At 48.9% G+C, this 16829-nt stretch overlaps 1 protein-coding gene across 3 annotated transcripts; it reads left to right on the top strand.

Annotated features, from left to right (window-relative positions):
• The first annotated feature begins 220 nt into the window (after positions 1 to 220).
• On the top strand, positions 221 to 15756 carry pgap2 (post-GPI attachment to proteins 2). 3 transcript variants are annotated; one of them, XM_072262455.1, is made up of 6 exons: positions 221 to 314; positions 4935 to 5100; positions 9759 to 10011; positions 12047 to 12141; positions 14650 to 14758; positions 15126 to 15756. In XM_072262455.1, the coding sequence occupies exons 1-6, from the start codon at positions 304 to 306 to the stop codon at positions 15254 to 15256; spliced, it is 765 nt and encodes a 254-aa protein (XP_072118556.1). In that variant the 5' UTR covers positions 221 to 303; the 3' UTR covers positions 15257 to 15756. The 3 variants fall into 3 exon arrangements, with proteins under 3 accessions (XP_072118556.1, XP_072118555.1, XP_072118557.1); XM_072262454.1 differs by having other exon boundaries at positions 12047 to 12153; XM_072262456.1 differs by having other exon boundaries at positions 4935 to 5122; positions 15126 to 15215.
• Positions 15757 to 16829: the final 1073 nt, after the last annotated feature.

Raw genomic sequence — 16829 nt, 5'->3', positions numbered from 1 at the left:
TCTCCCTCCCCTCTCGCCTCCGCTCTCCACTCCTCTCCCTCCCTCCACAGCTCTGCCGAATTTCCGGGCCCACTCCTGCTCCAAGCCCCGCCCTGGCTCCATACAACGGGCCCCTCATTCCCCCGCCCCTGGGCTGGAATCTCGGCTGCCGCTCACCTTTTCGCTTCTTCCGCCGCCTGCAGTGGAGCTGCGGCCGCTGCCCGAGCGCGGGATTCCGGAGGAGCGGCAGTACGCTAGGGCGCAGGCTTCAGCAGGGCCTCCGGCCCTCCCTACCCCGGGCGATCCCCGCTCCCTGTCTTTGCGATGGGGGACAGGTAGGTGACGGCTGCTCAGGTGCACTGATGTGGCCCAGGGCCACAGAGCCGAGGAATGGGGCGTAGCTGAAGACCCCACAGTGAACTGCTTGCTACAAGTGTGGGAAGCGGCAAGTCTGGCCTCAGGATCGGATCGGTGGAACCTGGGAATCACCGGGGTTGGGGACCAGTGGATTGGAGGTATAGGGTGGTGAATGTGGGAGATCTGGAATGGAATTTTTTGCATCAGAATTTACTCAGGAGAGGGACACAGGGTCTGTAGAAGTGAGGCAAAACAGCTTCAAGTCCATGGACCCTATAGAGATTACAGAGGAGGAGGTGTTTGCTCTCTTGATTTGGCTGGATAAGACCCCAGGGCCTGACAATGTGTTTCCTTGGGCCCTAGAGATATTTAAATCATCCTGAGCCACCGGTGAGGTATTGCAGGATAGCCAGTGTTGTTCCACTGTTAAAGAGAGGCTCCAAGAATTAGCCAGGAAATTATAGGTTGGTGAGCCTGAAATCTGTTAGAAGGTATTCTAAGGGACTGGATAGACAGGGACTGATTAGGGGTAGTCAATATGACTGTGCATGGTAACCCATGTCTAATCAATCTTACAGAATTTTTCAAGGAAGTTACCAAGAAAGTGGATGAAGGCAAGGCTGTGTATGTTGTCTACATGGCCTTTGACAAGGTTCTGCATGGGAGGTTGTTCAAAAAACTTCAGTCATTTGGCAATCAAAATGAGGCAGCAAATTGGATTAGACATTGGCTTGGTGGGAGAAGCCAGAGATTGGTAGTAGAGGGTTTCCTCTCTGACTGGAGGCTTGTGACTAGTGGAGTACCGCAGAGATCAGTGCTGGGTCCATTGTCATCAATATCAATGATTTGTATCATTTTGTGCTTAACTGGATCAGCAAATTTGCAGATGATACCAAGATTGGGGCTAGTGGACAGTGAGGATGTCTATCAAAGCTTGCAGTGGGATCTGGGCCAGCTAGAAAAATGGGCTGAAAAGTGGCAGATGGAATTTAATGCAGATGAGCGCGAGGAGTTGCACTTCGGTGAGATCGACCAGGGTAGGACTTGTATAGTGAACGATGGGGCACTGAGGAGTGTGGTAGAACAGAGGGAATACAGGCTATAATTCTTTGAATATGGTGTCACAGGTAGATAGGGTCAAAAAGAAAGCTATTGGCAGATGGTGTTCATAAATCAAAGTATCGAGTACAGGAGTTGGGATGTTGTGTCAAAGTTGTATAAGACGTTAGTGAGGTGTAATCTGGAATATTGTGTAGTTTTCGTCACCTACCCACAGGAAAAATGTAAATAAAGTTGAAAGTGTGCAGAGAAAACTTACAAGGATGTTGCCAGGACTTGAGAATTTGAGTTATAGGTTAGGGCTTTATTCCTTGGAACGTAGAAGATTAAGAGGCAATGCGCTAGAGGTATACAAAATTATGAGGGGTATAGATAGGGTAAATGCAAGCAGGCTTTTTCCACTGAGGTTAGGTGGGACTACAACTAGTGGGCATAGGTTAAAGGTGAAAGGTGAGAAGTTTTAAGGAGAAGCTGAGGGAGGTGAGAGTGTGGATCGAGATGCCAGCACAAGTGGTGGATGCAGATTTGATTTTCAATATTTAAGAGAAGTATTGGAAAGTACGCAGACAGGAGGGGTATGGAAGGCTATGGTCTGGGGTGCAAGTCAATGGGACTAGACTGATTTGGCATGGATTAGATGGGCCAAATGGCCTGTTTCTGTACTGTAGTGTTCTGTCACTCTACTGGGAACATGAGGTGTAAAGTGTCCTCAAAAGTGAGTTCGTAGATTGTAGAATCAGTTCAGAGTAGTGTGATTGAAGTTATCCACGTCAGTTCAGGAGCCTGATGGTTGAGGGGTAATAATTGTTCCTGAACCTGGTGGTGTGAGACCTGATGGTTGAGGGGTAATAACTGTTCCTGAACCTGGTGGTGTGGGACCTGATGGTTGAGGGTAATAACTGTTCCTGAACCTGGTGGTGTGGGACCTGATGGTAGAGGGGTAATAACTGTTGTGGAACCTGATGGTTGAGGGGTAATAACTGTCCCTGAACCTGGTGGTGTGGGATCTGATGGTTGAGGGGTAATAACTGTCCCTGAACCTGGTGGTGTGGGATCTGATGGTTGAGGGGTAATAACTGTTCCTGAACCTGGTGGTGACCTGATGGTTGAGGGGTAATAACTGTTCCTGAACCTGGTGGTGTGGGACCTGATGATGGGGTCCTTGATGATGAATGCTGGTTCTTGTGACAGCGCTCTGCGAAGATGTGCTCAGTGGTGAGGAGAGTTTTGTTCGTGGTGGCCTAGGCTGTATCCACCACTTTCTGTAGACATTTCTGTTCCTGGGTATTGGCATTTCCATACCAGGCCGTGATACAACTGGTTAGTATACTGTCCCTTGTACATCCTTTTCCATAGCAGGCCATGAAACAACCAGTTAGTAGATACTCTCGCTTGTTCATCTTTCAAAATTTGTCAAAGTTCTGGTGACATGCCAATCTACCCAAACTTCTAAGGAAATAGAGGCACTGCCATATCTTCTTAGTAATGGCATTTACATGCTCAACCCAGGACAGATCTTCTGAAGTCATAACACCGAGGAATTTAAAAGTCACTGACCCTCTGCACCTCTGATTCCCTGATGAGGACTAGCTCATGGACCTCCGGTTTCTTCCTCCTGAACTCAATAATCAGCTTCTTGGTCTTGCTGACGTTGAGTGAGAGGTGGTTATTGCGACACCACTCAGCCAGATTTTCAACCTCCCTCCCACATGCTGATTTGTCACCACCTTTGATTCCGACAGTGACTTAAGCAAATTTAAATATGGCATTGGAGCCTCACAGTCATATATATAAAGTGAGTAGAGTGGTGGGGGGTAAGCACATAGCTTTGTGATACACCTGTGCTGATGGTGAGTGTGGGGAAGATGATGTTACCAACCCATACTAAACATTACTAATCCATAACTAATGTTTCGGAGAAGGAGGTAAGAGAGTTGCGAGAGTGGGGAGTTGTGCTATGAATCATAGCCGCACTCAGATGGGACAGCAGTGAGGGCTTGGCTACTGAGGCTATATAGGTAGAACTCAAAAATAGGAAGGGTTGTACCACAGACACCCTCCCACCCCACCCTCAATAACCACTGGGACATTGAGGAACAGGGGAGTAAGGAAAGATGTGAAAACAGTAAGGTTATTGTCATGGTGGGCTTCAGCTTCTCGAATATTAACTGGAATCTTCTGAGTACAAGAGGTTTAGATGGGGCAGAGTTTGTTAGGTGTTTCCAGGAGGGTTTCTTAAATCAATAAGTAGATAGTCTAACAAGAGGAGAAGCCATATTAGACCTGGTCTTGGGTAATGAGCTTGGCCAGGTGACTGGCCTTTCAATGGGAGGTCTCAGGGAAGAGAGACCACCTCTCCTTAAGTTTTAAGACAGCGGTAGGTAACTCTGGGCCTTATGGGAGAGTACTAAATGAGAACAGGCTAAACTATGAGACCATTGTACAGAAACTAGGGAGAGTTAATTGGGAGCAGCTGGTTTTGGGCAAGTCCACATCTGCCCCGTGGAGGGTGTTTAAAGACCAACTACACAGAGTACAGGACAGGTATGATCCAGTCAGAAGGAAGGACGAGGATGGCAAGGTCAGGGAACCCTGGATGTTGAGAGAGGCGGTGAAGGTAGTCAAGAAGAAAATGGAAATGTACACAATGTTTAGGAGGCTAAGATCAAACAGAGACCTCGGGGATTATAAAACACTAGAAAGGAACTCAAGAAAAGAATCAGGAAAGCCAGAAGGGGCAATGAAGAGTCCTTGGCAAGTAGGATTGAAGAGAATTCCAAGGCATTCAATGCATGTATCAAGAGCAAGAGGATTAGTGAGGGATTCAAAGACTGGGGTAGGTGTTGAGACAGATATTAAATCAGCTGTGATGAAATGCTGGAGTAGACTTGATGGGCTGAATGGCCTAATTCTGCTCCTATGACTTTTGTTTTTTATACGTTTTTTACACGGATATCTTGTGGAATTTGCTGCCAGGGCTGGAGGTGGGCGCAAATATGACAAGGAGTTCAAGAGACTCTAAGATAGGCACATGATGTGGAGAGGATGTTTCCTATAGTGAGTGAGCCTCGGACCGGAGGACACAGCCTCAGAATAGAGGGACGTCCATTTAGAACAGAGATAAGGAAGAGTTTATTTAGCCAGAGACTAGTAGGCGTGTGGAATTCATTTCCACAGACAGCTGTGGAGGCCAAGTCACTGGGTTTATATAAAGCAGAGGTTGCTAGGTTCTTAGTTATAAAGGCATCAAAGGTTACAGGGAGAAGACAGGAGAAGGGGTTGAGAAGGATAATAAGTCAGTCATGATGGAATGGTGGAGCATTTGATGGGCCGAATAGCCTAATACTGCTCTAAAGCCTTATGGTGTTATGGAATGTGCAGCAAATGAAAGGATACGGACATAGTGTTGGCAGAAGGGAGTGATTTGGATGGGTATTTGATTGGGCATGACGCTGTGGGCCAAAAGGCCTGTTCCTGTGTTCAGCTGTTTTATGTTGTATGACGCCATTGGTCTCACCTGCACTGTATTCGGTTCACAGGCTGCTGCCCATGTTCCTCCCCGTGGACAAGGACCCTGGCCTACTGCGGCTGCGCTTCACCACCCTGGCCATCGCCACGGTGACCTGCCCGCTCTTTGGCTTCCTGTTCTGCGTCGCTTGGTCTCTGCTGTTTAACTTCGAAGAGACAACGGCAACTCACTGTAGGGTGAGGACAGCATCGGTGATCGGTGCGGACCCATTCCGCGGGGAGAAGTTTGGGTCAAACTCCCACATATTTGGCCCATTGTTTTATTCCTAAGCCCTGAGACTGTGTTATCCAATTGTCAGATGTACGAACAGGAGAAATATTCCCCTGAGCCTGTGTCACTGCTGTCTGTGGTGAAGATTGAGAGGGTGCAGCAAGTATTCACATTCAGATTCGGATTTACTTATGAGGCGTACTTAGAAACATACGGTGAAATGCATCGTTGTGTTAACAAAAACACCCCCAAGGGTGTGCTGGGGGCAGCCCAACACCAATATAGGATGCCCACAGTGCTTTGCAGAACCACACAGGACATAACGAGTGACAAAGCAACTAGAGCATAGCAAACCCCTCTCCCCCCATCCCACCTGCCTGCCTACACACACACACCAGGACAGGCCGTCTCCAGTCTCCAGTCTCCCGTTGATTTGCAGCTTCTCAGATACCGGGCGTTCAACTTCGCCAGCAGACTCAGGCTCCGGCCATCGGGGCTCAACTTGACCTTCGAGCGTTGGGAGTTTTGTCTGGACTGCAGGGATTGAGGTATGAGGAGAGGGAGAGGCTGGGACAGGTTTCGCTGGAGTGGAGGAGGCTGAGGGTGATGTGACAGAGGTTTATAAAATCATGAGGAACACATACATGGTGAATGATCACAGTCTTTTCCCCAGGGTAGGGGAGTCTGAAACTGGAAGGTGCGAGGTTTAAGGGGTCTGAGGGGAAAGTGTTTCACACAGAGGGTGTTGAGCGTATGGAGTGAGCTGTCAGAGGAAGTGGTGGAGGTTGGTACAATATAATGTTGAAAGGACACTTGGACAGGTACGCAGATAGCCAAGGTTAGAGGAACATGACCAAATGAGATTTAAAGATTACCTTTATTTGTCATCAAAGCATACAGTGAAATGCATCATTTCCGTTAATGACAACAGTCTGAGGATGTGCTGGGGACAGCCCACGAGTTTTGCTATGTTTGTGCGCCCCCCTCCCACCCCCCGAGCTGCAAAGGTGTCACACTAACCACTACACTACTACACTACTGTGGTGCCCTAATAATCTATTCACTAACCTACTAGCATCTTTGGAATATGGGAGGAAACCAGAGCACTTGGAGAAAGCCCACATGGTCACAGGGAGAAATGTATAAACTCCTTACTGCCAGCGCTGGAATTGACTCTGAACTCCGGCATCCTGGGCCATAATAGCGCCGCACCAACTATTACACTACTGTGGCGCTCTACTAACCTATTCATTAACCTACTGACTAATCCCCTTGGAACGTAGGAGGAGCCTGGGGCACCTAGAGGAGACCCACACGGTCACGGTGGGGAAGGAACGTACAGGCGCCTTACGGAAACTGGACAGGCTGGGACTCTGTTCTCCGGAGTGAACGAGGCTGAGGGGGTGACCTTGGGGAGGGTTTTAAAATCATGAGGGGCTGAGAGAAGGTCACACTTTTCCCTAGGGTAGAGAAATCTAAAGCTAGAGGACAGAGATCTAAGGCGAGAAGGAAGAGATTTAAGGGGGCGCTCAGGGATAGGTTTTTCACCCAGAGGGGGGTGGGAATGTGAAATGAGCTGCCAGAGGAAGTGGTAGAGGTAGATACGTCTGAATTGCTCCTGCAATCCGTCTCTTTCTCTGCTGGTGGAGGCTGATAAACCTGTGGAGTTTTCACCGAGAGTGGGGATAAAATTGCTGGAAGTGGGGGTGTGGGAGTAGACTTCTGGGTGCAAGCGGTATGTGGAGATTGTGGACATGTGCCATTCAGGTAAGTGATGATCCATAGTCTGACGGGGTGCCAAGGTAGCATGGTGATTAGTGCGACGCTATTACAGCTCGGGCGACGGAGTTCAGAGTTCAGTCCCAGTGCCGGCCGTAAGGAGTTAGTGCGTCCTTCTGTGGTGCACGTGCTCTTCTCCAGGTGCTCCAGTTTCCTCCCACTGGTCAGGAGGTTAATGGGTCAATGTCAATTGCCCTTTCGTTGGGCTAGGGTGAAATAGGTGGTTGCTGGATGGTGAGGCTCATTGGGCTGGAAAGGTCTGTTCCCCGCTGTATCTCTAAATAAATAAAATAGTCATACAGCAAGGAAACAGGCCATTCGGCCCATCAAACCCATACCAGCCATTTACCCTGATCTATTCTCCCGCTGTCCCTGCACACCAATCACTCACCCACATACTCAGGGCCAGTTAATCTACCAACCTGCACATCTTGGGGATGTAGTAGGAAATTCCCAACAATGGAGGTATATAGACCGTGTGTATTAGTATAATTTGGCATCGTATTCAGCACTGACAGTAACAGGAAAGATAGACTGGACATGGAGAGAATTTTTCCTCTCTAGGGCCAGAGTGCACAGCCTCAGAATAGAGGGACGATCATTTAGAACGGAGATGAAGAGGAATTTCTTTAGCTGGACGAACCTGTGGAATTCATTGGCATGGACAGCTGTGGAGGCCAAGTCATTGGGTATATTTAAAGCAGAGGCTGATAGGTTCTTAGTAAGGGTGTCAAAAATTATGGGGAGAAGGCAGGAAAATGGGGTTGAGAGGGATGGAGAACAGACTCGATGGGCTGAATGGCCTATGTTCCTATGTCTTATGGAAAACATGCATGCACCACACACACAGACAGCGTCAGAGGTTGGGATTGACCCTGCGTCTCGTGAGCTGTGAGACAGTGGCACTACCTGCTGCAGCAAAGTCAGCGACCAGTTTGTTGTCAGATCACAAGTCTGATAGGTGTCAGGAAAATCTTACTTGCAACAGCGTCACGAACACAGTGCATCATACAAGTGGCATTCAGGAGAAAAACAAGTTGTTTCTCGATGACTCTGTGACCATTCTCAAATCCGCCTCTCTTAAATACCAGCCTCCTAGATTGTCCCCTGTACCTACTTCTCCAAACACCACCCCTCTCCCTATACGCTGTGTGGGGATGGGAGCTGAACTGAGGCTCCTTGCTGGTGGCAGCAATAGGAGGGCACGTCCTGGTTGATGGGCTCCGTAACGATGGGTGCTTCCTTGAAGATGTCCTCAATGGAGCTGAGTGCGTTTACAACGTTCGGCAGCTTTTCCCGATCCTGTGCAGCGGCCCCTCCAGACCAGTTAGAATGCTCTCCGCGGTACATCTGTAGAGATTATACAAGAAAGATGCACGGTGGCATAGTGGTTAGCGCGACACTGTTACAGCTGGGGGCTTTGCAGTTCGGAGGTCAGTCCCAGCGTCCGCTGTAAGGAGCTTGTTCTTCCCGTGACCAACGTGGGTTTCCTGCCAAAGTCCAAAGGCGTACCAGTTGGTAGGTTAGTTGGTCATTGTGATTAGGTTAGGGTAAATTGGGGGTTGTTGGGTGTCAAGGATCGAAGGGCTGGGAGGGCCTACTCTGCACTGTACCTCTAAATAAATAAAGAACACAATTAGAATGTTTAAAAGTCCAAGTCCATTGCCAGTGCAAAGTGGTCACGGTGTTGCTGTACTGAGATAGTTAGTGATTGATGTTGCGCCAGTTGCTTCAAGTACCAGATGACTGAAGGGAAGTAGTTGTTCAGAACCTCATGCAGCAGGCAGCATCTATAGAGGGGGATAAATGTTTTGAGCAGAGACTCTTCACTGAAACGTCAACTGTTTATTCCTCTCCGTAGATGCTGTCTGACCTGCTGAGTTCCTCCAGCATCTTGTGTGCGTTGCTTAAGAGTTCCGGCACCTGTAGAATCTCTTGTGCTCCTAAACCCAGTGGTGTGGAACCTCGGGCTCCTGTAACTCCTGCCCAGTGGTAGCTGTGAGAAGATGGCATGGCCCAGATGGTGGGGATCTTTGATGATTGAAGTTGCCTTCCTGAGGCATCAGCGTATTGATGACGACAACAGCTGTATTTCATTCAGAGTTTGAGGAGACTTGGTATGTCTCCAAATACACTCACAAATTTCTACAGATGTACCGTGGAGAGCATTCTAACTGGCTGCATCACCGTCTGGTACGGAGGGGCCACCGCACAGGATTGGAAAAAGCTGCAGAAAGTTGTGAATTCAGCCAGCTCCATCACGGGCAGTAGCCTGCCCAGCATCGAGGACATCTTCAAAAGGAGGCACCCATCCTTAAGGACCCCCATCACCCAGGGCATGCCCTCTTCTCATCGCTACCATCAGGGCGGAGGTACGGGAGCCTGAAGACACTCACTCAGTATTTTACGAACAGTTTTTTCCTCTCCACCATCAGATTTCTGAATGGACATTGAACGCTTGAACACAACCTCAGTATTTTTTTTCTTATTGCAACTTTTTACTTTTTTTTATGTATATTTCTTAATGTAATATATAAATATTTTATATTATTATCAGTTGCGAGGTACTGCTGCCACAAAACAACAAATTTCATGATATATACCTGTGATACTAAACCTGATTCTGATGACTCCTGTAGATACTGCCGATAGTGAAGTGAGGGATGTGCCGGTGATAGACAGAGTCCTAGGAAAATATAGAATAAGTTTGAAGGCTCGAATGGCCTGTTCCTGTTGTGTGCGTTTTGAATGAGTCCCTCCAGTACACTCTGCTGAGACAAGACTTGGATGGAATGATGGGGGAAGCACCTCTCCCTGACCCTCACCACTCTTCCCTTTCCTGCAGGTCCCCAACTACCTGCCGTCGATCAGCGCTGCCATCGGCGGGGAGACCCCCCAGCGCTATGTCTGGAGGTTCTGCATCGGGCTGCACTCAGCCCCCCGGCTGCTCGTGGCCCTGGCTTACTGGAGCCACTACTGCCGGTCCTGTGCACCCGCGGCCTGGTACGGCCCCCTCTGCCTCATCAACCTCGCCTCCAACCTGCTGGAGAACCTGGCACTGCTGCTGCTGACCTACGTCTCATCCAGCGAGAATCACTGTAAGTGTCGTCTCCCCCACCCCACTCCGCAAGCTTCCTTCCACTAATCTCAGGGAATCTAGCCTATTACCCAAGGAATTCCAGGGAACTTCTGGGATTTCCCAAGCTCCTCCTAACTGATCAGGGTGGAGATGGCTAACATGAGGGGGCATGATTGGAGGGATGTTAGAGGTAAGTTTTTTTTGACACAGACAGTGGTGGGTGTGTGAGGGGTGTGAGACAGACACATTAGGGACTTTTGCCTTAGATAGGCACATGGATGATGGGAAGGATGGAGGGCTATGTGGGAGGGAAGGGGTAGATTGATCTCAGAGTAGATTAAAAGATGAGCACACGAGTTCTATGATCCCCTTCTTTGATGCTAAGGCATTGGTCAGACCGCACATGGAGTGTTGTGGGCACTTTGAGTCTCCTTACCTAAGAAAGGATTTGCTGACATTGGAGAGGGTTCAGAGGAGGTGCACAAGAATGATTCCAGGAATGAAAGAGTTAACCTCTGAGGACTGTTTGATGGATCTGGGTCTGTACTCACTGGAGTTTAGAAGAATGGGGGGGGGGTTCCCATTGGAACCTATTGAATGTTGAAATGCCTAGATTGAGTAGATGTGGAGAGGATGTTTCCTACAGTGGGGGAGGGGTCTAGGACCAAAGGGCACAGATTGGGTGTGGAGAGGATATTTCCTATAGTGGGGGAGTCTAGGACCAGAGGGCACAGATAGAGTGGATGTGGAGAGGACGTTTCCTGTGGTGGGGAGTCTAGGACCAGGGGACACAGATAGAGTGGCTGTGGAGAGGACATTTCCTATGGTCTAGGACCAGAGGACACAGATAGAGTGGATGTAGAGAGGACGTTTCCTATGGTGGGGAGTCTAGGACCAGAGGACACAGATAGAGTGGCTGTGGAGAGGACGTTTCCTATGGTGGGGAGTCTAGGACCAGAGGACACAGATAGAGTGGATGTGAAGAGGATGTTTCCTATAGTGGGGAGTCTAGGACCAGAGGACACAGATAGAGTGGATGTGGAGAGGATGTTTCCTATAGTGGGGGAGTGAGTCTAGGACCAGAGGATGCAGTCTCAGGATAGAAGGACATCACTTTCGAACATGGATGAGGAGGAATTTCTTTAACCAGAGGACAGTGAATCTGTGGAATTCATTTCCACAGACGGCTGTGGAGGACAAGTCATTGAGTATATTTAAAGCGGAGGTTGATAGATTCTTGATTAGTCAGGACGTCAAAGGTTATGGGGAGAAGGCAGGAAACTGGAGTTGAGAGGGTTAATAAATCACTGGTGAAGGAGACTCAATGGGCTAAATGGTCTAATTCTGCTCCTGTGTCTTATGGTCTCATTAGTGATGATAGTGCAGAATTCCAGGATTACTGGGGAAGAGAGCCAATGCCCAGGATTAACAGTGGAGATAATTAATTCTTGGAATTGGTGAGGATGAACTCTGATTTCCAGGATTAATGGGGAGAGCTTTGATTCCTGGGATTAGTGGAGATTAGGTCTCATTCCCAGGTTAAGTGGGGAGAGGCCTCATCCCAGGGTTTAGTGAGGGAGAGCTCTGATTCCCAGGATTTGCAAGGAGAGCTTCCATTCCCAAGATTAGTGGGGAAGAACTTTGATTCCCAGGATTAGTAGCTGAGTGGTTTAATTCCTGTGGTTAACGAGGAAGAGATTGGGTTGCTGGGATTAGTGGGGAGAAGTTTGATTCCCAGGATGAGTGAGGGAGAGCTCTAGTACCCAGGATTAGTGCGTAGAGTGCTGATTCCCAGGATCAGTGGTGGGGCGGGGGGGAAGCTCTGATTCCAGGGATCGGGGGGGGGGCCGAGAGATCTCATTCCCGGGATCAGTGAGGGGAGAGGTCTGATTCCCATCATCAGTGGGGAGGGGGGTGCTCTGAATCCCGAGATCAGTGGGGATTAGGTCTGATGCGTGGGATCAGTGGGGTGAGAGTTCTGATTCCTGGTGGGGTAATAACCCCAGAGTTGGTTTCAAAGCTCAGTCCCCTCTCTGCACCTTGTCTCCTTGCAGGGGTTCACGAGAAAGCTTTCATCACCTTCGTGGCATCGTCCATGCTGCACATGTTCCTCACCTGCCTCATCTGGCACCACAGCAAGAAAAGCACAGTAAGTCCTGAGGTAATGCTTCCCCTCTGTTCCTCCACATCTGTCTGTCCCCACATTGGGCACCACAGCAAGAAAAGAACAGTAAGTCCCGAGCTAATGCTCCCCCTCCGTTCTTTCACTTCATTGTGAAAATGCACACCATTGGGACCATTTAATAAATCATGAGAGCCTATTGCTGCTAACCCACACCTCAGCTCTGACAACACTAAGGAATGAGAGCAGGGTGAGGGTGTGTACAATAGTCCTACATCACTCTGCACACCCGTTATAAGATTGTTTAGAGCAATTTGCAGCCAAAATCCAAGCAGCTGGGCTGAATTTGCTGGCTGCTTCACAGACTGCACTTGCCCCCATGGGCATCGGGTGGCAGCACTGAGCCACTGTCAGAGCAGGGCAGCGCTGGGGAGATCCCTCCCCTCGGCTCCCAAGGGGCTGGGGTGGGTCTGCAGGCAGCGATGGGCCGAACCTCTGCTCCTCCAGCCCCGAGGCTCCCTCCTTCCTCTTTCGGCTCAGGGTCAGGGTCAGACAGGGAGTGAGTGTAGTTATAAGAACACAGGAGTCAGTGATTGGCTGGTCTGTTATTCCACTTGGCACGGACATGATGGACAGAAGGACCTCATTCTGGCTGCCTCGACCCTACAATGAGGACGGCCTTGCATTTCCCCACATTGTACCCCATGAACCCGTGCATCGGACACGACCTCACTATCTTTTTTCATTTTGCTCTGCTTTTTTAACTTAATATTTAAGATATATTTAATGTAATTTATAGTTTTTTAAATTGTATATTGTAATGTACTGCTGCCACAAAACAACACATTTTATGAAATATGCCAGTGATATTAAATCCGGTTCTTACTCTGATTCCTACATGAACACAATGTTGGTCAGACCACTCGTGGAGTATTGTGTTCAGTTCTGTCTCTTCATTATAGGAAGGATGAGGAAGTTTTAGAGAGGGTGCGGTGGAGATTTACCAGGATGCTGTCTGGATACGAGAGGCAACTATGGCTTTTTGCATTAGAGTGAAGGAGGATTAGAGGTCCCCAACCTTTCTTGCACTGCATACTGGCTTAATATTGACAATATTCTTGTGGACTGGGGTGGTGGGGGGTGTTCAAGTTCAACAGTGGGTGTGACGGGGAATGAGGAAAGGTGCAGCTGACTCGTATCGTTTCATATTGTTTCCTTGCGGCCTGGTAGCACATGCTTGCGGCCCGGAGGTTGGGGACCACTGGTGTACTGGATGATAAGAGGCATCAATAAAGTGGACAGCCAGAGATTTTTTCCCAGGGTGGAAATGGCTAATACAAGGCAGTGCGTTCCAGATACCCACCACTGTGTCAAAAGCCTAACTTGGACATTCCCCCCCGCCCTGTACTTTCCTCCAATCACCTTAATGTTATGCTCTCTTGTATTAGCTATTTCCACCCCGGAAAAAAAGTCTCTGGCTGTCCACTCTATCTATGCCTCTTATCATCCTGTACACCTCTATCATCCTCCTTCACTCCAAAGAGAAAAGCACTAGCCCACTTAACCTATCGTCAGAAGAGATATTCTCTAATCCAGGCAGCATCCAAGTGAATCTCCCCTGTATCCTTTCTAAAGCTTCTACATACTAATTCTGATTCTAAATGGCCAGGTCACCATGGATCCTTTGCCATTTAATTCTCTGATCCACCACCATCGGGGCAGGAGATACAGGAGCCTCAGTCCCACTCCACCATCGGACAGGAGATACAGGAGTCTCAGGTCCCACACCACCATCGGACAGGACATTAAGGAGCCTCAGGTCCCACACCACCATTGGGCAGGAGATACAGGAGCCTCAGGTCTCACACCACCATCGGGCAGGAGATACAGGAGTCTCAGGTCCCACACCACCATCGGACAGGAGATACAGGAGTCTCAGGTCCCACTCCACCATTGGGCAGGAGATACAGGAGCCTCAGGTCTCACACCACCATCGGGCAGGAGATACAGGAGCGTCGGGTCCCACTCCACCAGGTTCAGGAGCACTTATTACACCTCTAACATCAGGCTCTGAAGCAGTGTGGATAACTTCACTCACCTCAAGTCTGAACTGATTCCACAACTTACAGACTCATATTCAAAGCCTCTACAATTCCTGTTCTCAATAGTATTTTTTTTTATTATTTGCACGATTTGTCGTCTTTTGCACATTGGTTGTTGGTTCAGTCTTTGATTATGTATAGTTTTTTTCATAAATTCTGTTGTATTTCTTTATTTTTCCGGTGAGTGCCTACAAGAAAACAAATCTCAGGGTTGTGTACGGTGACATGTTGGTACTTGGATAATAAATTGACTTTGACTTTGATCTGCCCACGGTGAGGAAGCTTACCAGCCAGCAGACAAGTCCATGGATTAACCTTCTCTGCCATTCGTTGTATATGTTGTTGGGATTTGTGAAATGAATGAATCCTGATCTTTGTCTCCTCCCGCCCCTCCTCTCCATTTCCCTCCCTCCCTCTCTGCCCCTTCCCTCAGGAGCGGACGTCATACCAGTGGAAAATCAGGCTCTTTGTCTTCAACCTGGTCTCGTTCCTCCTGGCGGCCGGCTGTTACCTGCGGCACAATGCTTACTGTGAGAGCGGAGGTGAGTGTGACATTAGACCGCCCGTTCCTGACGACCTTCCCAACTTCTCCAAAATTTGGCACTCGTTCCCCACCAACCTCCAGACCCTGAGGGACATACTAGTGCACCCCTAACTGACTCACTGCCCTGGAGTTCTGAGTGGATGATACTACACCTTCTACACCAGTAAACCTCAACCCTGATGATCTATACCCTCTGACCTGCATATTTGCCCTCGAGTGACCCTTCTGACCTTTACCCCAATCCTGAACTGTGCCCTTTGACTGTGTTTGCCCTCGCCTGAGCCTTCTGGCCTTTACCCTTAACCTGACCTGGGCTCTTATCCTGAACTGTGCCCTCTGACCTATGCCCTTGCTGTCTCCTGCAGTTTACACCGTCTTCTCCTTCCTGGAGTACCTGGTGGTTCTGTCGAACATAGCCTTCCACATGACAGCTTACTGGGACTTTGGGAATAAGGAGCTGCTGATCGGGACCCTCCCTGTGGACAAAAGAGTCTAAGCGAGGCCTAGGATCCTGGCTGGGGAATGAGCACGTAGGCCATTCGGAGACACCACACGAGCATCATCTCCGTGCATCAGGATGTTAGTGGCAGGGTGAGTGGGGAGGGGAGGATGCCTGTCACCGGGACCCTCACCCCTGTCGGCTGAGGATGAATGGACACCCAGTGAGTGAACACAACCTTTGGCAGAGGACGGCTGGCTGTCTCCCTCCCAAGCACCACCAGGCATGGTCGGTTGCCTCTCAGTCTGCCCGCGATGTGACTTCTATGTTAGGTGTGAACACTATGTTGAATTGATGTTTTGTACATTGTCGCTGTTGGCATCTGTCCAGCAATCCAACTTTCAAGGACACTGGAGATTTTGTGGCTGAAGTTTTTATGGCATTAAACAGACCTCAGGAAGTGGAGAACTGCTGGATCTTGTAATAACCAGTGTGATGTCAATATTTAATGATACTGAGAGGATCTGTAATTAGAGAAATCATGTTTCAAAATTCAAGATTGTTTAATGTCATTTCTAGCACATGTAACCCCCAGGTTTGGCGGGCTGCGTTAGTCTAGGGGAAGACAGTTGCCGCCCCCGCCAAACTGGTGAAATCTCATTTGTGTGGATGCTGCGTGATGTTTTCCTGGTTACAAATCAGTACCAAGAAATAACAAACCATACACCATGTGCAATTAAATGATTTAGCTTTATAATTTGACTAGAGGGTTAGTAAAGAAAACAAAAAGAAAAGGGCCCATTTTAATGAAATAGTCTAATGTGCACTTTGGAGCTCATGATTTTCCCATCCGTTCGTTCTCCATCGATTTCCCCTGGGTGGCGTCAACTCCTGGCCCCACTCCACGTCCACTCCTTCCTGCAGTCTATGACCTCTCCGTTCTGGCATCTTCTCTCTCCATCTTCCGCCGGAAAAGAAGCCCGCGAATCCCTCACTCTCGGGCTCTCAAGAAAGAAAAGCATCCCCTCATGGGGCAACGCACATTCCAAAGCCCCCGTTTTCTCAAACACTGCTGCTACAGAGAAACCACCACAAAAACAGTGACATTTTACGCACAAAATACAGTGGATTCTAGTTTATTCGAACACTTTGGGACTGATATAATGTGATGTTTATAAATGACCGGGATGAGGAAGTGGAGGGCTGGGTTAGTACATTTGCTGATGACACAAAGGTTGGGGGTGTTGTGGATAGTGTGGAGGGCTGTCAGAGGTTACAGCAAAACATTGATAGGATGCAAAGCTGGGCTGAGAAGTGGCAGATGGAGTTCAACCCAGATAAGTGTGAGGTGGTTCATTTTGGTAGGTCAAATATGATGACAGGATATAGTATTAATGGTAAGACTCCTGGCAGTGTGGAGGATCAGAGGGATCGTGTCCTTAGGACAGGAGTCCCCAACCTTTTTCGTACTGCGGACCGGCCGACCGGGCGGGGGTGGGGGGGGGGGGAGTAGGGTTGCCAACGTACAAGAGTAGCAGTCAAATACGTTGGGATTACCCCGAAAAAGACTACAATGACCATGAAGCCTTGCGCGGGCACCAGTGCGCATGCGTTTACGTGCCGATTTCTT

This window comes from Mobula birostris, chromosome 7 (genome assembly GCF_030028105.1).
Source record: "Mobula birostris isolate sMobBir1 chromosome 7, sMobBir1.hap1, whole genome shotgun sequence".
NCBI lineage: Eukaryota > Metazoa > Chordata > Chondrichthyes > Myliobatiformes > Myliobatidae > Mobula > Mobula birostris.
Note: the sequence above shows the minus strand (reverse complement) of the source record. Positions and strands in the feature narration are given on the sequence as shown.

Coding starts and splice junctions, on each gene's coding strand:
- pgap2 (XM_072262454.1), top strand. Junction 12,154..14,649: donor AAAGCACAGTAAGTCCTGAG/GTAATGCTTCCC, acceptor CCCTTCCCTCAG/GAGCGGACGTCATACCAGTG. Junction 14,759..15,125: donor TGCTTACTGTGAGAGCGGAG/GTGAGTGTGACA, acceptor TGTCTCCTGCAG/TTTACACCGTCTTCTCCTTC.